Source organism: Geotrypetes seraphini, chromosome 15, assembly GCF_902459505.1.
Source record: "Geotrypetes seraphini chromosome 15, aGeoSer1.1, whole genome shotgun sequence".
Lineage (NCBI taxonomy): Eukaryota > Metazoa > Chordata > Amphibia > Gymnophiona > Dermophiidae > Geotrypetes > Geotrypetes seraphini.
The window spans coordinates 70,851,015-70,875,669 of record NC_047098.1 but is presented as its reverse complement, the minus strand read 5'-3'; the positions used below and the strand labels follow the sequence as shown (position 1 = coordinate 70,875,669).

The 24,655-nt window shown below is 43.2% G+C and overlaps 1 protein-coding gene across 4 annotated transcripts in view; it reads left to right on the top strand.

Moving 5' to 3' along the window:
- MTMR4 (myotubularin related protein 4) overlaps nucleotides 1–24,655 on the top strand; it is a 134,459-nt gene that overhangs the window by 51,738 nt on the left and 58,066 nt on the right. For all 4 annotated transcript variants that reach the window (XM_033921844.1, XM_033921845.1, XM_033921846.1 and 1 more), the window contains 4 exons: nucleotides 3,694–3,776; nucleotides 4,232–4,398; nucleotides 9,963–10,059; nucleotides 21,588–21,701. In XM_033921844.1, the coding sequence (XP_033777735.1) occupies nucleotides 3,694–3,776; nucleotides 4,232–4,398; nucleotides 9,963–10,059; nucleotides 21,588–21,701 (461 nt within the window). The remainder of the gene's footprint in view (nucleotides 1–3,693; nucleotides 3,777–4,231; nucleotides 4,399–9,962; nucleotides 10,060–21,587; nucleotides 21,702–24,655) is intronic.

Below are 24,655 nucleotides of genomic sequence, written 5' to 3'. Positions count from 1 at the left end.
CCAAGAGGATCCAGGCGATTCAGCAGGTGGTTCACTTGCTGCAGCATCTGGGCTGGGTGATCAACCTTCAGAAGAGTTGCTTGGAGCCCACCCAGGATTTGGAGTACCTGGTTGTCCGCTTTCACACGGGACAGAACAAAGTGTTCCTTCCCTTAGCCCGTCAAGAGAAGATTCAGAAAGTCATCAGGGAACTTCTGGCCACTCAGTCCCCGATGGCCTAACAGTATCTCCAGGTCCTATGGCTCATGGTGGCGACGATAGACCTACCGTAGTTCTGTGAGCCAGAGCCAGACAGCGTCCTTTTCAGGAGGCTCTGATGGAATCTGCAGCAGGACCAATTGCTTGCTCTCCTGCTTTGGACGACGTGCAACAGTATGGTGTGGTGATTGTATCCCCTGTCCCTAGCTAGGGGGTCTTCCACTCCGGATCTCGGATTGGGTGACTGTCAACAGACGCCGAGTCTCTCTGGCTGGGGGGGCAGTCTGTATATCGGTTCCGGTGCAGGGCCAGTGGGCACCCTTGGAGCTCGAGTGGTCGGTCAATTGCCTGGAACTGAGGGCAATTCATCTGGCCCTCTTGCATTTTCAGGCCCGTCTCCATTATCGAGCTGTCTGAGTGTTCTAGGACAATGCCATGGCGGTGGCTTAATGTCATCTGGCAGAGGGGCACGGACAGTGAGAGATTAGAGAAACTGGGCCTCTTCTCCCTTGAAAAGAGGAGACTGAGAGGAGACATGATCGAAACATTCAAGATAATGAAGGGAATAGATTTAGTAGATAGAGACAGGTTGTTCAAAGGGGATAGATTCCGTACAAGCGTAGGGAAGTTCTTCTTCACCCAGAGAGGTGGAAAACTGGAATGCTCTTCCAGAGGCTGTTATAGGGGAAAACACCTTCCAGGGATTCAAGATAAAGTTAGATAAGTTCCTGCTGAACCAGAACGTACACAGGTAAGGCTAGTCTCAGTTAGGGCACTGGTCTTTGACATAAGGTCCGCCGCATGAGCAATTCTTAAGTTCCTTAAGTGTGGAGGCCCGATTGCTTTTTTGCTGGGTGGAAAGACATCTGATTGCACTGTCCAGGGTTCACATGGCAGGCAGACTTTGTCAGTCGCCATACACTGGACCCCAGAGTCTCTCCCGGAGAGTGTTCAAGTGTATAGTGCACTGATGGGGGACACCAATTTGACCGCATGGCAACCATGGTAAACAAGAAAGCTAATCGGATTTTCAGTCATTGTCGAGAGGCCGGTAGCAACAGCCTGGATGTTCTTGTACCAGTCCTGACCGTAGGAGGGTCTTCTTTACGCCTTCCCTCTGTGGCCCATAATAGGGCGTCTGTTGCATCGCATAGCATAGTACCCGGGGCCAGTGATCTTGGTGGCTTCTGATTGGCCGAGATGGCAGTGGTATGCCAACCTGATGCGGCTCCGGCGAAGCCGGGGACTGCATTTGCTCTGTCACCCTTGGCTTCTCTTATAGGGTTGCTCTTGAGGACCCGGGCCACTTTGGTCTTAATGGCATGGTTCTTGAGTATGCGGCCTTGATGGCTTGGAGCTATTCTACTGCGGTGATAGCTATGCTGCTTCACAGCAAATGGAAGTCCACAGTGGCGGCCTACTTGAAAGTTAGGCAGTGCTACCAGGCTTGGTGCGTCCAGATTGCAGGCCTGTCCTGCCTGGGCCCTGTTGCTTTGAGGGGATTTTTGGCGGTTCATCCGGACATAGTCCACTTTCTATGGGGCGCGGTTCGTCTGAGGCCTACTTTGCATCTCCCTTATCCAATGTGGAATTTGAATCTGGTTCTCTGCTCCCTAGCTCGCCCATCTTATGAGCCTCAGGAGCAGGCGTCTTTGATGGATCTCACTATCAAGACAGTGTTCCTTGTAGCTGTCACGTTGGCGCGGAGAGTTTCAGTGCTCCAAGCTTTTTCTTATTGGGATCATTTCTAGCATATTATGGATACCGTGGTGCTCTTGCGTACGGTTCCTTCCTTTCTTCCTTCCAAATGTAGTTTCGGTCTTCTATGTGAATCAGGAAGTTCAACTTCAGTGTTTGTTCCTGCCAGTTCAAAGGCCTAGGACCGGGTGTTGCAGTTCCTGGAAGTGCACAAATTTTGCTGCGATATTTGGAGATAACCAACAAGTTTCATATCTCGGACCAGGTGGGTCCAGCTCGCAAGTGCAAGCCTGCCTCTAAGGCTACCATTTCGAGATGGATTCAAGCGGCCATTTCTGCAGAAACTTCCTGTTCACCAGAAAATTGGGGATATGAAGATACGCCTCCGTGAGATCCAGGGAGGCCAGAAACTCCCCCGATGCCAATGAAGCAATGATGGACCGCACCGTCTCCATGCGGAAGTGGAGCACATTCAGTGCCGCATTGACTTCTTTCAGATCCAGGATTGGTCTCTAATCTTTGGATCCTTTCTTTGGAACGATGAAGTATATCAAGTATCTCCTGGAGCCCAAGTTGCCCTCTGCCACGGGTTTGATGGCCGCAAGATCCAACAGTCTGTGGACCGTTTCCTGCACCCCAAGGGGTGCGGGCTCATTCTACTGGGGAGCCTCCTCCTTGGCCAAGTCATCATCGGTGACTCCGGATGAGATTTGCAGGGCTGCTACGTGGTCCTCTTTGTACACCTTCACCAAGTTTTACAGGGTTGATGTTGGGGCCAAGCAGGATGCCGCTTTTGGTGCCTCGGATTTGGCAGTGAGCTCATCAGTTTTCCACCCTGAAATTTTGGAAATGTTCTGTTACATTCCACTGGTCCCAGAATAAAGTGAGATTGTCCAAGAATAAAAGATTAGGTTCTTACCTCTCTAATCTTTTTTGTAAATCCATATTTTATTCCAGGAACCCGCCTTATGTATGTCTGATTCGCTGATCGCCTGCCTTCAAGTACTGGTAAACTGGATTTATGTTTCAGACCAGCCTTTATAAGAGTGCCATCTGATTGGAACAAGCACTAAATTTGGGGTGGTGGAGGTGTCCCTGGTTTAGCACCCCCTGCTGACAGTGCAGGCTGTGTCTCCCTATAGCACTGTTTTTGTTGTTCAGGTTCTAATGTTTCATAACCTGTTTTATAGTTTTCATTGTTGCTGTTTTGCATATGTTAATATGAACAGAACTGGTTTGTTTGGCGGGGGAGTTCCCCGTTTCCCTCTCTGTCTTGTTTATTATTGTCTGTAGATGTTCCTGCTGCTTGAAGACTGACTGGGATCTAATGGGCATGCTCCAGGATATGCTAGTCCAGAGAGGAGTTATGACTTCAATCATCTGAAGCTTTCTACAGTGCCTGGTGGCTAGGGATGCATAAACCCACTGGTCTCGGAATAAAGTGTGGATTTACAAGGAAGAAGAATTGATTACTTCAATAAAAGTATCCTATACTTCTTTACAAGTATAAGTGACATAATTTTTACTTAAGTACAGTAATTAATTGCGTTTGCTTAGTCTTGATACAACATTGGGCAGTGATTCACATTTATGTTGAGTATATCTTGAACGGCAAATATAGATGTGATGGGATAATTTATGAGGGTTTGTCTTTCCATATGTCTGTGTTGGGACTGGATGGTTATTTGAGAGCATGTAGATATTTAGGGGGGGGGTATGCTTATAATAATTCACATTTATTTGATATATTGCAAATAAAAACATAATGGTAATACTTAGTTGATATTCTTTCTATAGGTACCTTTAAGAATGATTGAGGCGGTAGAGAGCAGGGACATGTTTCAGCTTCAAATTATCTGTAAAGACTCAAAGGTCATCAGGTATGTATGTTGCATGGTAGTGCTGTTAGAAGAGGAGAAGTTAATATGTATATTTTAGAGAATAACTTATGCAGAAGTGGGATGTGAGACAAGGGAAAGGAGGGAGAACTCCAGTGTGCTGGGGAGAGGAAGAAGAGGAAGAAGGATAGAGGGCACACGCAATGAGCAATGGAAGGGAAATGCAGAGGGTGAATTTCTCTTGGCGCAGGGAGACTATATCTTAGGGAAATGAATAGGGACCATTCATCATCCTATATAGGGGCTTGTAGTCGTATATTTTGTTTTGGAACTCAGAGAAATCAGAACTATATTCCTGCATGCAGTGGACTAAAGCTATAACTGGCTCAGTTTTTCCTTTACTTATGGAACTAAATGGTCAGCTTAGCTATGAGACCCGTTTTTTATTCAGTTTCTGAAGTTGGTATGTGTGTGGTCTCCTTTGCCCTTGTCTACAGGTGTCACTTCTCCACATTTAAGCAATGTCAGGAATGGCTGAAAAGATTGAGCAGGGCCACAATGTGCCCAGGGAAGCAGGAAGACCTGTTTGCATTTGCCTATCATGCCTGGTGTCTGGGGTTGTGTGCCGATGAAGAAGATCACCATGCTCATCTGTGTCATTCAGGTCAGTAATGCCTCTATCTAGGGCCAGACCCTCCCTTACAAATTGCTTTTTAAGTTAGACTATTTGGGAGAAAAAAGATTGCCTCATTTATTTTTTGCTTGGCTTTTAATTTTGGACTGCTTTGATACATCCTAAGTGTTCGAGAATGATGAGCCTATTTCACTAGAAGGAAAGATTACATACTTATCTTGATAATCTTCTTTCTAGTAAATAGGCACATCATTCTAGAAGCCCACCTAGCCTGCTTGCTGTCTCAGATGTGTCCGCATTACCAGACACCCTGTTTCTTTCCTCTGTCAATGATAGGGAGATCCACTACTATTGTGAAGAGACCATGGACTATCTTTCAGAACTCCAAGACTGTTAGTGTAGATTGCGATCAAGTAGGTGGCCTGTTTGTTCTACCATGTTGTAGGGTTAAATGTTTAGATGTTTCATGATTATTTCATTTTCCAGTACAATAGGTGTGTCATTCTAGACAAGTGTGTTATTTCCCTATGGCTGCAAGCCATCCGCAGAAGGAATCCACTCCGGATTTTTTTTCTTTGACCCTCCTTCTTGCAATATTTCCCTTCTGCATTCGAGCTGGAAGGAATGTTTCTGTTCTGCCCTCTTTTTATTATTTTATTCTGTTTTTGACCTTTATTCAGTGTTTTCTGTGTTCGGAGCTTTCATCTTGATCACAGCTCTGCCTGCATAGAGAAGAAACAGACTCCAATCTGCAGCTGACAGATCAATCCCTGGTGGTATCTGATAGCCAGCCTGCACAAATATTTTAGGAGCTCAGGGCCAACCTTGCATTTATTTCTCACCTGCTGCTTTGCAGGGGTTTGAGCGCAGGATGTGGGGTACCCTTAGGAGGCTCAGCGGTGTCTCGTAGGGTGTCTGGCTGCATTTTTCACCTCCCCCCCTTCTGTACGTACATCTGTTGGTCCATGGAGGTGGTGGTATGGTCAGTCTCTGTGCCTTGCTGGCGGCCCAAAGATCAGCGTTTAAGAGGCACTTCCAGCTTGAGGTAGTGATTCTTCTCCTATCCAGCTACTGTAAAGAGCCGAGGCGGGCTCAGGTCACAGTGAGTAAAACTGTTACAGCCAGTGGAGTGAATCAAGGGCGGTCTGAATTTCAGGTTTTGGGGTGTTTTCTGCACGTTCCCTTGTGTTTCCTCATCTCAAAAATCCTAATTTCACCATTTTTGCACTTTGTAGGAGTACTTTATTAGTGTTTTTAGGCGCAAATTTCTTAGCGGAGGTCATTTTGGATTTTTAGCAAACTTTTTTTTTTTTAAGGTAGAAAAGAAAAAGTTTATTTTAAATTTTTGGAAATTGGAATGTGTCAGCTTTGGAAAAGTGCATCTTTCTAAGTTTGCATTTCTAATTCTTTATTCGTTTTTACATCTTACAATAAGTGTGTCAGAAAATAACATTTGAACTTATACAATATCACTTAATTATCTATCATAATCAACTTAAATTAGTAATATTTCAACCCTCCCTCCCATCCCTACTATTTCATATGTAGTTACATATATCATATAATATATTATATATAATCTTTCCTATTAATCTAAACATTTAATACAAGATTAGAAATCCCTCCCCCCACTCCTCACTTTGCAATTGTACCAATAAGGGAAAAATGATATTTACTCATTACAATATTCTATTAATGGTCCCCAAACCTCCTGAAATTTATTAAAATTTCCTTTCTGTTCTTTCCATCTTATATATAAGTCACTAATGTAATGTAATATATATGACACAGAGAATTCCACCAGAAACTGTAGTTTAATCTACTCCAGTTTTTCCCAATTAAACATAATCTGTTGAACGGCTACTCCTGTAAGAGCTTATTATTTTTTGAAGAAATTTGACTTTTCTTCCTCATTGACATTCCAGGTAATATAGTATCATATGATAAAGCCACCAGATTTTCTAATAAAGAATTTATTTGGCCCCATATCGATTTCCAAAAAGCCAAAATAAATGGACAATAGAATAATAAATGATCTAAAGTCCCTGCTTCAAGATGACAATGCCAGCATCTATTATACTTAGACCTATCTAATTTTTGTAAACGAACAGGGGTCCAGAATGCTCTATGTAACAGAAAAAACCAAGTTCCCTGCACTTCCAAACTTGCAATGTTTTCCTCAATACATACTGCCTTCACTCGGAAGGGATGTGCTCTAAATGACCTGAACCACCAAGAAATCCACTCTAGGCTGACTAAAGAGTTGCTGATAATAATAATAATAATAGTTTATTTTTAGATATCGCCAAACCATCACTTCAAGGCGGTTCACAATAATAATGCACTGGGCATTGGAAATACAAAGTCAAAAGGCATTGATTAAGAATAGAAATTACGTAATTCAGAATAATAAAACATTAAGCAAAGAAGTTTTCAGCATCATAAAACTATTAAAAATAGAGATTTCACAATTCAATTGACAGTACAAATAATAAAAAAACCAAATAGGAGGATAGATGGATTTATAGAATAAAAATTAACATAAGAACATAAGAAGCGCCATCTCCGGATCAGACTTCGGTCCATCAAGTCCGGTGATCCGCACATGCGGAGACCCTGCCCGATGTATACCAGGCGTAATTTTAGTCACCCATATCCCTCTATGCCTCTCGTAAGGAGATGTGCATCCAGTTTGCTTTTGAATCCTAGGACGGTCGATTCCGCAATAACCTCGTCGGGGAGAGCATTCCAGGTGTTCATCACTCTCTGCATGAAGCAGAACTTCCTGATATTCGTCCTGAACTTGTCCCCCGTCAGCTTCATTCCGTGTCCCCTTGTCCGTGTCAAATTGGACAATGTAAATAGTTTTTTCTGCTCTATTTTGTCGATTCCTTTCAGTATTTTGAAGGTCTCGATCATATCCCCTCACAGTCTCCACTTCTCAAGGGAGAACAATCCCAGTCTCATAAATCGATCCTCATATTCCAGTTTCTCCATACCCATTACTAGCTTTGTTGCTCGCCTCTGCACCCTCTCCAGCAGTTTTATATCCTTCTTTAGGTTAGGAGACCAATGTTGGACGCAGTATTCCAAGTGGGGTCTGACCATTGCCCTATAAAGCGGCATTATGACCTTCTCCGATCTACTAGTGATTCCCTTCTTTATCATGCCCAACATTCTATTTGCTTTCTTTGCCACTGCCGCCGCACATTGTGCTGACGGTTTCAGGGTCCTATCTATCAGTACTCCCAGGTCCTTTTCTTGTTCGCTCTTACCCAGAGTTGCACCTGACATTCTATACTCGTATTCCTTATTCTTACTGCCTAAATGCATTACTTTGCATTTCTCCACATCAATTCTGTATTACATATTTTTTAAATAGATAAATTTTAAGGGCTTTCCAAAATTGATAATAAGTAAGGAAAGGGGAAATAAGGACATTCAAACATGAATTCATTACTCCGGCCTGGAATGCCAAGGTCCTATGCAAAAATTTTTTGTAGCAGCATGCTTTTACTGAGGGAAAAGAAAACCAACCTGGTCTACGGATGTTTTTATTAATAGTATAGAATCTAAAATGTGAAGAAAGATAAGATAGTGCTAAACCAAATAAGATCTTAAAGCAAATACAGCCGAATTGGAATAGCTTCAAATGGCAACCAGTGAAGATTTTGGTAATATAAGCTGATATGATCATGTTTTTTAAGATTAAAGATCATTTTGTATTATAACCTGCTCTACCCCATCCAATCTGGCTTTAGAGCAGGTTATAGTATGGAAACATTGCTTTGCTCTTCGGTACCTAGAGGCTGATATATTTTCAGTTTAGATCAAACTGCAATACTTACTCAATTTGATCTCTCAAGTGCATTTGATCTTCTTCTGTCTTGAACCCTCACTTCCCTCCCGCATACTTGGTGACTTCAGCATCACAAACTATTATTACAGATCTTACAGGATTGGGGTTTGGAAGGTACAGTATTAAATTGGATCAAATGATTTTTATCCCATAGATCATTCAGGGTTAAAATGAATGGTTGTTTATCGACTAGCTGGTCATTGGATTGTGGTATACCACAGGGCTCTCTCTTATCCCCCAATATTGTTCAATATTATAATGCACTCGTTAGGTTTAGAACTTGAAAGATATATTTCCAGTTATATTTATGCTGATGATAAAGCATTCTTTTATCTTTCAATATTAAGGATTTTGATTGGAGAACATAAGAATTGCCGCTGCTGGGTCAGACCAGTGGTCCATCCTGCCCAGCAGTCCGCTCATGCGGCGGTCCCCAGGAGGATGTTGAAGTGTTTGCTCACTACAGTTGAACAATGGATTATTGCTTATAAATTGAAGATAAATACAGAAAAAACTAAATTCCTTTGGTTGAGTCTGGCAGGTTTGGCTAAATCAGATCTTTTGTCCTCCCAAGGCGGGGGTGAAGAACTTTTGTACACGAAAGAGGCGTGGGACTTGGATGTGATAGTTGTATGTGATGATCTTAAGGTAGCCAAACAGGTTGGAAAAGCAACAGCGAAAGCTAGAAGGATGCTTGGATGCATAGTGAAAAGATTGGTCAGTAGGAAAAAGGAGGTATTGATGCCCCTATATAAAACTCTGGTTAGACTTCATTTAGAATATTGTATGCAATTCTGGAAATCGCACTTTCAAAAAGATATAAACAGGCTGGAGTTGGTCCAGAGGAAGGCAACTAAAATGGTCTACATCATAAGGTGTACAGGGACACATTTAAAGATCTCAATATGTATACTTTGGTGGAAAGGCAGGAGAGGGGAGATATGATAGAGACATTTAAGTACCTATGTGGCATAAATGCGCATGAGGCGAGTCTCTTTTAACTGAGTGAGAGGGCATAGAATGAGGTTAAGAGGTGATAGGCTCAGGAGTGATCTAAGGAAATACTTTTTTTTAAAGAAAGGGTGGTAGATGTATGGAATAGTCCCCTGGTAGAGACAGACTGTTTCTAAATTCAAGAATATATGGGGCAGGCGCATGAGATCTCTTATGGAGATGAAGAGATAATGGATGCTGTGGATGGGCAGACTGGATGGGCCTTTTGGCCTTTATTTGCTGTAATGTTTCTGTTTCTAAACTATCAATCTCTACATCCCCTCCTTCACCTAGAGATTTTCCTGTGTCTGTTTCATGCTTTCTTGAATTCAGGTAGAGTCTTCATCTGCACTACCTTGCTTGTAGATCATTCCATGCATCCACTACTCTTTCTGTAAAGAGCTATTTCCTTAGATGTTCCTAAGTATAATGAATGACGGAAAAAAACCCCCAACCAATTGGACTGTCCAGTCCATCCAGTTGAGATCCTTCCTCTTTGGTTTTCTACCCCTATAAAGTTTCATGTTCAAACCAGTACCAGATCTCTGTCCTATAACTCTTCACTTCTGTCTTTTGTTGTATTTTTAAAAGTTCTAGCCTCCCATGTTGAAACAGGATTCTCTGTTTTCTGCAGAGGCCCCCTTCATTTTAAAGACCATGCTACCCTTTTCTTTATTAGTTTCAGCTTTGTTTCTTCCTCTCTTGATTCATGTGTAATAATGATCTGTCCCACTTTTTCCAGGAGACCACGTGAAATTCCGTTTTGAGATGGAATTGGTGAGAATGGGATTTGACCTGCAGAATGCTTGGAGGGCGTCTGATATCAATAGCAGCTACAAGTGAGTAAATGCTTTCTTTACAGTCCTGTACAACAGAGACGTGCAAGTCCAACTTTAGAATTGGAGGGGGGAATGGAATATGAGTTATGTGCAAGTTTGGAGGAGCTGTGGGAAGGAAATGAGGAATGTGTGGAAGTTTTGGGGTTGGGAATTGTAGAGAGAGCAATAGATATGCCAGCTTTTGGAAGAGGATAATGAAAAAAAGGGAAGGGATTTCTAAACTAGGGAGTATTATACAAAAGAGGAATTTGTGGTTTTCAGTCTCACCTTTTGTGCATCAGACAGTGCCTGGATTTCCTGACTAGTCTCCAAATTTAGTGGAAAGCCAGTGGAACCATTGTATAGTATCTTCCTTTTACTATTTTAAAACAAGCAGCAAACTTCAGAACACCTTGTGAAACTGAGGCATTTCATAACATACCTGCTCTTTTACTGCATATATTTTTATCTCTCTTCTATATTACTTAGGGAAATGATATGAAAATTGAATAATTGACCTCTGCATGTGTTTGATATAAGAGCCGTTCTCTGTATTGCACTTAATTTAGATTTTGTTATATCTACTCTGGAGTCCATACATATGGTGATCAATCCATTCCTGTGAACTGAATTTGCAGCTTTGGGCACCTCCCATGTAGAGGCATTGCCCAGTGTACTCTCCAGTTTTTCTTCTGCAAGCAAACTGTGCAGAGGTGTATCTGATCTGCTCTATTTTTTTCTTTTTCACATTCAAAGTTAGTTTTTATGAGACATTAGTACCCTGAGACCCCATTCTATGGGATTCTCTTCCTGGGAAAAGACACAGGTTTCGCTGAGCCAGACTGCAGCTCTATAGGGCAAGCCTTCGGGTGGACCAGGAGAGTCATCCTACTGTGTGTCTTCAGGTCTCTGGGTCCATTCCCCTGGGATCTGGCTCACCTAAGTTTTTCAATGGCTTGAACACAGGCTGTGGGCGCCTTGTGTAAGAACCCTTGGGGTATCAGGGTGCCAGTGGCATATTTACTTAAGTTTAAGTTTTATTATTATTTTTAATATACCGACCATCGACAAGTATCTAGCCGGTTTACAATGCTAAAAATAAATGGTTAAAATAATAATTATAGGTGGGGGAAGAGTGAACATTAAAAGATAATTTATAAATATAAACATGAGCTTGAGGGTAGAAAGGGGAAGGGGGGGTCAATAATTACATCATTAAAACAAAATTAAAAGAAAAGGAGGAGGGGGGATATAACATCAGGAACGGGGATCGATTCTTGAAAGCAGTTGAGATAAATTTTGCTAGCTGTTGGAGGAAGTATTAAAAGGCTGTGGTATGCGTCTTGAAATAAGAACGTTTTTAGTTTAGTCTTGACTTTGTCGAGAAGATATTTGTGGCGGAGTTGAGGTGGCATAAAGTTGGAGCTACTACAGAGAAGTTAGTTTTCCTAATGTAGTAGAATTCTTTGATGGAAGGGACGGTCAATAAGTTCTGATCTGCTGATCTAAGGGTCTGAGGAGGGATGATGAGTTTATCAAGAAAAGATGGAAGACGCAAGAGTTTGATTTTAAAGACCAGCATTAAAGTTTTATAAATGATACAGTGTGTAATGGGTAGCCAGTGGGCTTCTTTCAGAAGAGAAGTAACATGATCATATTTCCCTACCTTATGAATAAGTTTAATTGCCGTATTTTGGATGAGTTGCAGACAACGTAGTTCTTTTTGGGGAATTCCATTATATAGAGAATTACAGTAATCTAGATGAGAAATGACCAATGAGTGGACAAGAGTTATGATAGCATTAGTTTCGAGAATTGAAGTTAGGGAACGGATAAGCTGAAGTTTGTAGAAGCAGGATTTTACGATGGAGCTTATCTGGTCATGAAAGTTTAAATCTTTGCCTATAGTTACTCCGAGCAGTTTTATTTTTGATTCCATTTTTACTGGGCAAGATTTAATGGAGATTTTTCCTTTTATTATTTCATTGTTCCTGATCAGGAAGATTATACCACAGGATTTATTGATATTAAGGGAAAGTTTATTTATGTGAAGCCAATCACTGATTTTGTCCAGTTTGGTATTAATTTCTTGTATTTCGTTTATTTTTGAAGAATCAACAGGATGGAGTAGTTGAATGTCGTCTGCATAGGCAAAAATAGTAAAGCCCGATGGACTTGGACTTCAGCAAAGCATTCGATAGCGAACCACACCGCAGGTTATTGAGGGGTACAGATAGAAGTAGAGGTAGGTTATAGGAATAGTCAGGGACCACTTCACAGGTCATAGGCATGATGGGCCGCCGCGGGAGTGGACCGCTGGGCGCGATGGACCTCTGGTCTGACCCAGTGGAGGCAACTTCTTATGTTCATTCACTCCTAAATAAAATCATAAAAATACCATTGAGCTTTGAAATTTTGCAGGACTGCTCATTGAAGATCTAGAACATTTAGAATATATGAGTAATATCAGATTGATTTAATTCTTGCCCAAATGCTTCTTTAAAATAAACTGTTTTTAACAGAATTTTGAAAGATTTTAAATTTGTCTTTAATCTTAACTCTTGTGGCATGTTGTCAGGTTATTCAAGAGTGCTCTAAGGCAGTGGCCCCCAGTTTGCCCACCCTGTCCTTCCTGGAACCATGTTAGAAGGGCTTTGTTTGAGCCCTTATAGGATGCCACCCTAATGGACTTGACTATCAAGACAGTGTTTCTGGTTGCCATCGCTTCCGCAAGGCACATCTCCGAACTGCAATCTTTGTCACGCAGGGACCCTTATCAGCGTATCACAGATGCCAGGGTTTCCTTGAGGACTGGCCAAAGGTGGTTTCAGCATTTCACATCAACCAGGAAGTTAGTCTTTCAGCTTTCCAGCCCTCGGGATCTAAGGAGGATGACAAAGTCTTGAAGGTGCTGGATGTCCGGAAGGTTATTTTGCATTACCTGGAGGTTATTAATGACTTTCATCTCTTGGACCACCTTTTCGTGTTGATGAATCTGGCTAAGAAGGGGAGTCTGGCTTCCAAGGCTACCATTTCAAGATGGATCAGGTCAGCTATTTCGTCCTGCTACATTGCCTGTGGTAGGCAGCCTCCATTCGCGCTTAGAGCGCATTTGACGAGAGGGATTGCCTCTTCCTGGGCTTAAGCCAGGACCATTCCTCCAAATAAGATTTGCAGGCGACAACTTGGTCATCCCTTCATACTTTCACTAAGTTTTATAGAGTGAACAGAGCAGCTGAAGAGGGCGCATCCTTTGGAGCCTCAGTTTTGAATGCAGGTTTATCTCTGCTACCTGGGGTTTCTGGGACTGCTTAGGTATGTACCTTGGTTCAGCACACCATTCCTATGCACTGCATGGGATCAGGAAAAAGCGCACAGAGTCCAGGCTATGGTCGGTGCTTGCTGGATATTCAAGCAATAGAGCCAGTGCTAAGCAATTTTTCAGGCTCAGGCAGATACTCTGTTTGCCAGAAGATTGGAGACCTATTCTAGATCTGAAGCATGTGAATGTGGCTCTCAAGATTCCTTGGTTCTGGATGGATTCCGTGAAGTCGATCATTGTAGCGGTGTCTCCGGGGGGAATTTCTGGCTTCCTTGGATCTTATGGAGGCATACCTACACATTCCCATCTTTCCAGCTCACCACAAATTTCTAAGGTTTCATGTGCTGAATCAGCATTGTCAGTTTTCAGTTCTTCCTTTTGGCCTGGCAACAGCATCCCGGACATTCACCTAGCATGATTTTCGAGGTAGGTCTTAATATAAGCCCGATCCCAAAAATAAGTCCTAGTTGAAGTGCAGGATTCGCCGGTAGCGGCGCAAATCCTCCCCCCTCCCCGGCTGACCCTTCCATTTCTCTCTCCCATCTGAACCCCCATTGACCGTGAGACCGATAATACCTTCTTGCAAATGGCAGCAATCTAGACAGGCTGCTTTGCGGCCTTCTCCTGCTGGGTCATTCCTCTGCCGCATCACTGATGATGTCATCAGCAACGCGGGACACAGAACGCCACAGCAGGAGAAGACAGCGAAGCAGCCTGTCTAGATTGCTGCCGATGCTGCCATTTGCAAGAAGGTATTTCGATCTCACTGTCGGCAGGTTCGGATGGGAGGGAAAGATGGAAGGGAGGGATACCAGTATGTATATTTGGGAAGAAAGGCACATGGGGATGATTGAATACCTCTCATATAAGTTGAATACCTCTCATATAAGTGCACAGGAGTGAGGCATCCTTCAGTTAAAAGGAAGTGCTGGAATGAGGGGCATAAGAATAAGGTGAACGGGGAGAGACTCAGAAGTAAATTGGATATCGTGTTTCCCCGAAAATAAGACCTAGTGCATTTTTGGGGCCCAAAATTTGTACAGTAATTTTTTGTTATGTTCATAGTACGCTTGTAGATTGGTCTTTCTCCTTTAGTCTTCTCACCATGGCACCATCATACTTAAACCTTCTCCTTCCTTAAGCCCTTCTGGTATCGGCTGTAGGAAGTTGCTGTTAAATGGACACAGTGAAGTAGAGGAGTAGCCTAACAGTGCTGTGTTCTGAGAACCAGGGGAATTGGATTTAACATAGTAACATAGAGATGACGGCAGATAAAGACCCGAATAGTCTATCCAGTCTGCCCAACCTGATTCAATTTAAATTTTATTTCTTCTTTTTAGCTATTTCTGGGCAAGAATCCAAAGCTCTGCCTGGTACTGTGCTTAGGTTCCAACTACTGAAGTCTACGTCAAAGCTCCCTCCAGCCTATCTACACCATCCCAGCCATCAAAGCCCTCCCCAGCCCATCCTCAACCAAACGGCCATATACAGACACAGACCGTCCAAGTCTGCCTAGTACTTGCCTTAGTTCTTCAATATTTACTATTATTTTCTGATTCTAGATTCTCTGTGTTCATCCCATGCTTTTGTGAACTCTGTCACCATTTTCCTCTCCACCACCTCTCTCGGGAGCGAATTCCAGGCATCCACCACTCTCTCCGTAAAGAAGAATTTCCCTACATTGCTCCTGAGTCTACCACCCCTCAACCTCAAATTATGTCCTCTGGTTTTTTTTTTTTTAACTTGAAAATCTTTATTAAAAGTTTTATGTTATACAAGCAATATGTGGATATCAAATCTCAATCACCCCACAGTATGTAACAAAACAAAAAACAGCAGAATCAGAAGTCACAAAAAAGCAAGAAGAAAACATCATCGATAAATGGATATCCCCTGCATTGAATCACAAATCCCCCCCACCCCTCCCAAATAAACTGAAACATCCAAAGTGGACAACTCCCTGTTGTTCCTTCAGGCAGTTATCCCCACAGCAACAATCCCCCAAATTCCCCCAGCCCCCGTAAACTTAAACCAAAGTATCAATTTTGTCCATAATAACAGTCCAAGTTCGAATAGATGAAAAATAGTGTCCATGCCGTTTGGCAATGGAAAGTTCCATGGTACATATTTGATGAAATTTCAGAGACCATTCTAGCATAGCAGGCGCCTCAGATCTTTTCCAGTGATTAGCAATTAAACATTTAGCCGCAGCCAAACCCCAACGGCGGATTTTAGTTTGCCAAGCATGTTCACACACATAAGAACATAAGAACTGCCATCTCCGGATCAGACCTTCGGTCCATCAAGTCCGGCGATCCGCACACGCGGAGGCCCTGCCAGGTGTACACCTGGCGTAATTTATAGTCCACCATATCTTTATATGCCTCTCTTAAGGAGATATGCATCTAGTTTGCTCTTGAAGCCTAGGACGGTCGATTCCGCAATAATCTCCTCTGGGAGGGCATTCCAGGTGTCAACCACTCTCTGAGTGAAGCAGAACTTCCTGACATTAGTCCTGAACCTGTCCCCCCTTAGCTTCATTACATGTCCTCTAGTCCGTGTCAAATTGGACAATGTAAATAATCTTCTCTGCTCTATTTTGTCGATTCCTTTCAGTATTTTGAAGGTCTCGATCATATCCCCACGCAGTCTCCTTTTCTCAAGGAAGAACAATCCTAGTGTTATAAGTCTATCCTCGTATTCCAGTTTCTCCATACCCTTCACCAGTTTTGTTGCTCGTCTCTGCACCCTCTCCAGCAGTTTTATATCCTTCTTTAGGTAGGGAGACCAATGTTGGACGCAATATTCCAAGTGTGGTCTGACCATTGCCCTATAAAGCGGCATTATAACTTTCTCCGATCTACTCGAGATTCCTTTCTTTATCATGCCCAACATTCTATTTGCCTTCTTTGCCGCTGCCGCGCATTGTGCCGACGGCTTCAGGGTCCTATCTATCAGTACACCCAGGTCCTTTTCTTGTTCACTCTTCCCCAGAGTTGCACCTGACATTGTATACTCGTATTCCTTATTCTTATTGCCTAAATGCATTACCTTGCATTTCTCCACATTGAACTTCATCTGCCATTTCTCCGCCCATGTTTCTAACCGACACAAGTCGCTCTGGAGTTCCTCTCTATCCTCCTGCGATCTGATTTCCCGGTATAGTTTTGTATCGTCTGCAAACTTGATGATCTCACTGGATGTTCCTTCCTCCAGGTCATTGATATAAATATTAAAAAGGATCGGCCCAAGTACCGAGCCCTGGGGTACACCACTAGTCACTTCTCCCAGTCGGAGAACTTCCCATTTATGCCCACTCTCTGCTTTCAGTTTTCCAGCCATTTGCCTATCCATCTTTGTATATCTCCCTCTATGCCATGGCTTTGTAGTTTCCTGAGAAGTCTTTCATGTGGAACTTTGTCGAACGCTTTCTGGAAGTCCAAGTATATTATGTCCACCGGCTTCCCACTATCAATTTGCTCGTTCACGGTCTCAAAAAATTGGAGTAAATTCGTCAAACATGATTTCCCTTTCCTGAATCCATGTTGACTGGGTTTCATCAAGTCGTGTGCGTCCAAGTGCCGGACTATGCTATCCTTGATCAGTGCTTCAACCATCTTGCCTGGGACAGACGTAAGACTCACAGGCCTATAGTTGTCCGGTTCCCCTCTCGATCCTTTTTTGAAAATTGGCGTGACGTTCGCTATCCTCCAGTCGTCCGGTATCTGTCCAGTTCTGATTGTCAGGTTTGCAAGTTTTTGCAATAACTCTCCGATTTCAACCTTCAATTCCTTTAAGACTCTCGGGTGAATTCCATCCGGTCCAGGGGATTTGTCACTTTTAAGTTTGTCGATCTGATAGTATATCTGGTCTAAGTCCACTTCAACTGTGGTGAGGCTGTCTTCTATTTCTCCTGCAAACACTTTCTCCGCTTCAGGTATTTTTGAGGTGTCCTCCTTCGTAAAGACGGACGCAAAGAAGGAATTTAGTTTGTCTGCGATTTGTTTATCTTCCTTGATGTACCCTTTTCTTCCCTGGTCGTCCAGGGGTCCCACTGCCTCTTTTGCAGGTTTTTTCCCTTTCACGTATCTAAAGAAGGGCTTGAAGTTTTTGGCCTCCTGGGCTATTTTTTCCTCATATTCCTGTTTGGCATCCCTCACCGCCTTGTGACATTTCTTCTGATCATCTTTATGTTTGTTCCAGGCTTCGGTTGTCTTTATGCATTTCCATTTTTTGAAAGAGTCCTTCTTTTCTTTTATGGCTTCCTTCACCTGTATGGTAAGCCATGCCGGTTCTCTTTTGCTCTTTGTTCTCCAATCTTTGGAAATCCTCGGAATGTAGAGATCTTGTGCTTCTGTGATAGTATTTTTCAGTAGGGACCATGCCTGATCTACCGTTTCAAGTTTGTCCACCATCTTCTCGAGTCGTTTTTCTACCATGGCTCTCATGCGATCGTATTTACCCTTTTTAAAGTTTAAGGATGTGGTTAAGGTTTTGGCATGTTTCCCTTTCCCGATGTCAAGTTTAAAGTTGATTACATTGTGATCACTCGTTCCCAGTGGAACCATGACTTCCACTTCTGTTATCGGTCCCGTGAGGCCATTTAGGACCAAGTCCAAGGTGGCGTTGCCTCTTGTCGGCTCTTTTACCATTTGTTCCAGGAAGCAATCCCCTAGCACCTCCAGGAACTTGGCCTCCTTGCCGCAGTTGGAGGTTGCTAGTTTCCAGTCTATCCCTGGGAAATTGAAGTCTCCCAATATAATTACATTGCCTGTCTTGCAATCTTGTTTGATTTCCTCCATCATTTCTGAGTCAGTTTCCTCCGCCTGTCCTGGGGGACGATAGTAAAGGCCAATTTTCGTATCTGCGCCATATTGATCAGGAATTTTGATCCAGAGTGACTCAAGCTTCTCTTTCATTTCTGTTGTAACCATTTCAACAGAATCTATTCCCTCCTTAACATATAGAGCAATACCTCCACCTTTCTGCTCTAATCGATCTCTTCTATACAGTTTGTATCCCTGTAGTACTGTGTCCCATTTGTTTTCTTCATTCCACCATGTTTCTGTTATGCCAATGATATCCAATATGTCATGTCTTGCTATTGTCTCTAGTTCCCCCATTTTGTTACCTAGACTTCTAGCATTCGTATACATACATCTAAGTTCCCTTCGTGTTACCTTTTTGGACCTTGTACTCTTGGCCGTCCCTATAGTTTCAATTACGGTATCCTTTACTGCTCCTGTGTTATCACCCTTGTTTGCTGTGTGGTCGTCCCCTCCTGTGTCTGAGTTGTCCCTTCCTGCTTTTTCTCCCTTATTGGCTGTGAGGTCGTCTTCTCTTGTGTAGGAGTAGTAGTCCTTGGCTTCTTCGTCGGGGCATCCTGCTATCCGTGCCATCGACCGGTGGACGACTGTCGGCTTTCCCCTATCTTTCAGTTTAAAGCCTTCTCGATTGCCTTCTTCATGTTGCCTGCCAAAACTCTTGCTCCTTCCTTGTTGAGGTGTAGTCCGTCCCTTCTGTAGTACTTTCTTTTTCCCCAGAACGCCATCCAGTTGCGCACGAAGTCGAAGCCTTCTTCTTCGCACCATCGTCTCATCCAGGCGTTGATTGCTTGCAATTCCCCTTGTCTCTTTCCATCCGCTCTTGGTACTGGGAGGATCTCAGAGAAGGCCACCTTCACCTCCCTGATCTTCAGTTGTCTTCCGAGTGAGCGGAGCTGGCCCTTCAACTCTTCCCTGTCATACTTCCGCCCGCTCACATCATTTGTTCCCACGTGGATAAGCACAGCGGTGTCCTCTCCCCCTGCGCCATCTATGATCCTGGAGATCCTGTTGGTCACATCCTTCACTCTTGCTCCATGCAGACAGATGACGACTCTGTCCTCTCTTCCTCCTGCGGTGTGGCTGTCCACATGTCGTATAATGGAGTCGCCTACGATGATCCCCCATCTTCTATATTCGGGAGTTCCTTGGGGGGCGTAGGTCCACGTCCTTGGAGTAGGGCCAGTCTTCTTCCTCCAATGATACTCTTGAAATTGTTTCCTGTTCTTTGGGTGGGGCGATGTCTTCCTGTGCTCTCACTATTCCTCCTGGTGTGCGGTTGTCTCCTACCTCGTCTTCGGTTTCTTCTGTGTTTGCATGGGTGTCTTCTCTCCTCACATGGGTTTCCTGAGTACAGTTTTCCAGCCCTGGGATCTCTACGTGGTGCTGATGAGCTTCCTCTATGAACATTATGTAAGCCCAATAAACATTCCGTTGGCACCAACGGGAGCACAATTTGTAACAATTGGGATAAACAACCAACAATACGTTTCCAAAAAATTTGTAAAGGAAGACAATCCCACCATATATGCAAAAATGTGCCCACAGCCCCCCCACACCTCCAACACATTGCAGAAGACCCTGGAAACATTTTATGTAACCTAGCTGGTGTATAATACCACCTGGTAAACACCTTGTAGGCGTTCTCCTGTATAAGAACACAAGAGGAGGCCTTACCCACCTCAATACAAAGTTGGTCCATTCCCTCTCCGAAAAAGAACATCCCAAGTCCCTTTCCCATATGTCTTTATATTTAGGATGAAAGGTAACCGAGCCCCAAAAATATTGATAGAGAACTGAAATGGGTTTGGGCAGACTACGAAGTGTAAGCCACAGATGTTCTAAGGGAGCCATTGACTTGATCGATTCCCCAGACCAGCCCTGCGATTGAATAAAATGTCGGGTTTGGGAGTAAGCCAAAAAATCCCCCTGAGGTAAAGCATTACTCTTCTGAAAGGCCTCAAAGGATACCAAGATCCCCTTATGGAGGACATCCGAGAATGTCCGGAGCCCTAAACGCTCCCAGCGCAAAAAAACCGAGCTCTCTCTACCCACCGGAAAGAAAGGTTCATCACACAACGCCCCCAAGAGTGAAGGCACCATCCCTGCTCCCCATCTCTTCCGCGTCTCACACCATATCTTCAAGAGATGATTCAAAATAGGATTGCTCAAAGTTCTAAAAACCACCCGTTCTGATAAAGATGACCAAATTAAGGATCGTAAAACCCGGTTACCCATTAGTTGCTGTTTATGTCCTCTGGTTTTACCATTTTCCTTTATCTGGAAAAGATTATGTTCTATGTTAATACCTTTCAAGTACTTGAACATCTAAATCATATCTCCCCTGTCCCTCCTTTCCTCTAGGGTATACATATTCAGGGCTCCTATCATTTTATTTGCCCTCCTCTGGACCGCGTCAAGTCATCTTATGTCCTTCGCCAGATACGGTCTTCAAAATTGAACACAATACTCTGAGTGGGGCCTCACCAACGACCTGTACAGGGGCATCAACACCTTCTTTCTTTTACTGGTTACGCCTCTCTTTATACAGCCCAGCATTCTTCCGGCAGCAGCCACCATCTTTTCACACTGTTTTTTCACCTTTAGATCTTCAGACACTATCACCCCAAGGTCCCTCTCCCCATCCGTGCATATGAGACTCTCACCTCCCAGCACATATGGTTCCTTCCAATTATTAATCTCCAAATGCATTACTCTGCACTTCTTTGCTTTGAATTTTAGTTGCCAGATATTAGACCATTCCTCTAACTTTTGTAGATCCTTTTTCATGTTTTCCACGCCCTTGGTGTCTACTCTGTTACAAATCTTGTTATCATCCGCAAAAAGGCAAACCTTTCCTTCTGTTCCTTCAGCAATGTCACTCACAAACATATTGAACAGGATCAACCCCAGCACCGAACCCTGAGGGACTCCACTACTCACCTTTCCTTCCTCCGAGCGATTTCCATTAACCACCACCCTCTGGCATCTGTCCGACAACCAGTTTCTCTACTCCAGTTGGGGCCTAACTTTAGCCCTTCAAGTTTGTTCAAGAGCCTCTTATGAGGAATCGTGTCAAAGGCTTTGCTGAAATCAAGTAAATGATATCTAGCATATGCCCTTGATCCAGTTCTCTGGTCACCCAATCAAAAAATTCAATCGGGATTTGATTCCCCCTACTGATCATAGGCAAGTATTTTAACCTTCCATTATATATATATATATATATATATATCAAATCCCTTCCCCTTTCCTTTTTCTTAGAGGTCTACCACCTTTATGCTCTGGTACAATCCCCATCTTGCTGCCTGAAGGGAAGCTGTTATGTGGCTTTTGCTCAAGTAATCAGAACTGAGGGCTATATGCATCTTCTGTAACCCAAGTCTTGCTGTTCTTTCCTGCAGGCTGTGTCCCAGTTATCCTCAGAAGCTGCTGGTTCCAGTCTGGATCACAGACAAAGAGCTGGAGAATGTGGCCTCTTTCCGTTCATGGAAAAGAATTCCAGTGGTTGTCTACAGGTGAGCACTCTAGATGCTTTGCATTGCGTTCTTTGTGGGTTCACAGATGTTCTCCCAGAAGCCAGAGCCTTTTTTCCTGTAAAGCTGTATAGGCTAAGCCAAGGTAATGTAAAGTTTTGGATGTTTAAAAGCAGCTAAATTTGTTATGGTTTATTAAAACCTGATAATGCTGCCTTTCACATAAAACAATCAAAGCGTTTCACAATGCTAACACACTCTGATAAAGGAAGTTCAATTATTCATAGGACAGCAAATAGTAGAATGAAGGTAAAGGTATGAAAGATCGAGGGGGACACCCAAGGTAAGCAAGTGAAAAAGAGATGTTTTCAGTGCAGAAAAAAACTTATTGTAAGATGGTTCAGATCGAAGATCAATAGGAAGGGAATTCCAAAGAGAAGGGACTTGGAGGAAAAAAGCAGAATGATTTGTGGACTGAAAGCAAAAACAATAGAGTGAAGGAAGAGCTAAATGGTGCACAGTGGAAGAACAAAGAGCACAAGAAGGAGTGAGGAAAGAAGAAAAAAAAAACCTTGCATGCAAGCGTAAGAATTTTATGTTGAATACAGAATGGAATGGGAAGCCAACGGTTGTGTATAAAAAGTAGAGTAACATGGTCCTACCGATGAGCAAAAGCCATTAGAATTGCCATACTAGGACAGACCGAAGGTCCATAAGGCCCAGTATCCTGTTTCCAACAGTGGCCAACCTAAGTCCCAAGTAGAATCCTAATAGCTCCCAAGCCAGAATCCTAATAGCTGTGTTTTGCACAGTTTGAAGGCACTTCAGTGAACTGGCTGGGAGACCCAAATAGATGACATTACTCTAATTCTGGCAAGTTGTAACCAGACAGTAAAGAAGTACAAGCTGAATCATCATAGTTTATGGAGAGAACGGTTAAGATGCAATGAAGAAAAACAAGAACGAACAACCAAGGAAATATGAGAATCAAAAGATCAGCCAATGATCATCTGTTTCCAATCTAGGCCAGAAACCTAAAGAGTAGCAACATTCCATGCTCTTGATCCAAAGTAAGCAGTGCCTTCCTCCATGTCTCTTTCAATAGCAGGCTATGAATTATTCCTCCAGGAACTTATCTAAACCTTTCTTAAACCTAGCTAGGCTAACCACTATAACCATGTCCTCTGGCAATGACTAGACTACTGTAATGCTCTGTACACTGGTATAACAAAGAGAGTTTGTATTAGCTGCAACTAATACAGAATGCTGCAGCACGACTGATGGAAGGCTGCAAGTGACATGACCACATTATACCCTTCCTGCAAAAACTACACTGGCTTCCAGTACTTTACAGGCTATATGTAAAACTCTTTGTTTGATTTTCATAACATAACATTTCTATACCTCTGAGGTCTTCTCAAGGAGCAACAAAAGAAATTATACAATGTGACACCTGCCAGAGAGCCTTCTCAGGAGAAGCCCTCGTGCTCCAGAATTTACACCCAGAGGGGCTACATCTAACTCCAGACTATTTCTACTTCAGGAAGCAGGTGAAAGCCTGGCTCTTCACCCAAACTTGTAATATATAGGGTAATTCCTATATACTCATTCTGTACCAGGACTAACTTGCTGCACACACTGTAGCTAAATCAGTTCTTTATATCTTGTCTAACTGTATAATCAACTTGCCTTGAGTTTAGCCCCCATCTGTTCATTCAAAAGATCATCCTTCTTGTCCCTGTCTAATAACTGTCCTCGGCTATAGGATAAGCTGTATTATACAAAAGCATTGGCATAATATCTGTTTGAATGTTCTGATGTTTACGTATTAGTTTATTTATTTAATTCCTTTTCTATCCCATTTTTCCCAAAGAGCTCAGAACGGGTTACAGGTTAATCATACATAAAATACCATAATTACAGTACAAGTTTACGATACAAGTTTTTATCTTAACTCGATATATACTAGGGGGCTCATAATCAAAACCAGAGTGATACCAAGGCTGTGAGGAATAGCGCTTATAGGAGACAGTAAATAAAGGTGCAAAGCGATCAAGAGCCAACCTCGGGGTCTTATCCCAAGTATGTATTTGATCAGATAAAGAACATGATGAGAATCTGCAGGAAATGCTTCACAGTGTTTGAAGAAGACTTCCGGAGTAAGAGATTTCAATTTCCTATCTTGTTTCACTGGAGAAGTAGAAACAGAAGAAGATGAAGAATTAATGACAGTATAAGAAAACTGTAAAAGAGCATAGTCAGATCACCCATAATGAGTAATGGTGAAGACAAGGTAAAGTGAAAGGCTTCTGGGTCAGCTGCACATAGCGAATAAGAATTGCTGCCACTTCCGCTGGCCCTTTGAAGAAGCTAGCCACTGAAGGGAGGGAGCGGGAGATGCAGGGCCATGGAGTTTTATCCCATGCTGACTGTCAGGTGTGCTTGTTGCTGGGTGTGCTTCAGCTTTTGGAGAAGCTTTTTAAGTTAGACATGAGGGGAGTGGGAGAAGGAAAGGCTGGACAATGGGAGGAAAGGAAGAGAGGGAAAATTGTTGAATTTGGAGAGGGAAAGAAGAAGAGTTGCACAGAGAGGAACAAGAGAAGGGAGAGATGCTTTGGGATTGGAGAAGGGCAAGAGAGGGGAGAGATGCTGCGGGGGGAGAGAGGTCAGAGATGCTGGAGGGAAAGATGTTGGACCTAGGGTGCAAGGGAGAAGGGAAAAGAGAGAGTGGACAATAGGATAGAGGGAAAGAGGGAGAGTTGCTAGAATGGAGGGGACAGGAGGAGATATGTTGACCAAGGGTGCAAGAGAGAAGGAGAGATGGTAGACAATGAAAGAGATACACAGGAGGGAGAGGGGAGAAAGTCAGAAATATTGGATCCAGAGTAGAAGAGATTGAAGGAGACATGCTAGACAATGGGAGGAAAGAGAGGGGAAGAAGTGGCATGATGGAAGAGAAAAAAGACTGGAAGTTGCTTGAGGGGGGAGGGGGAGGT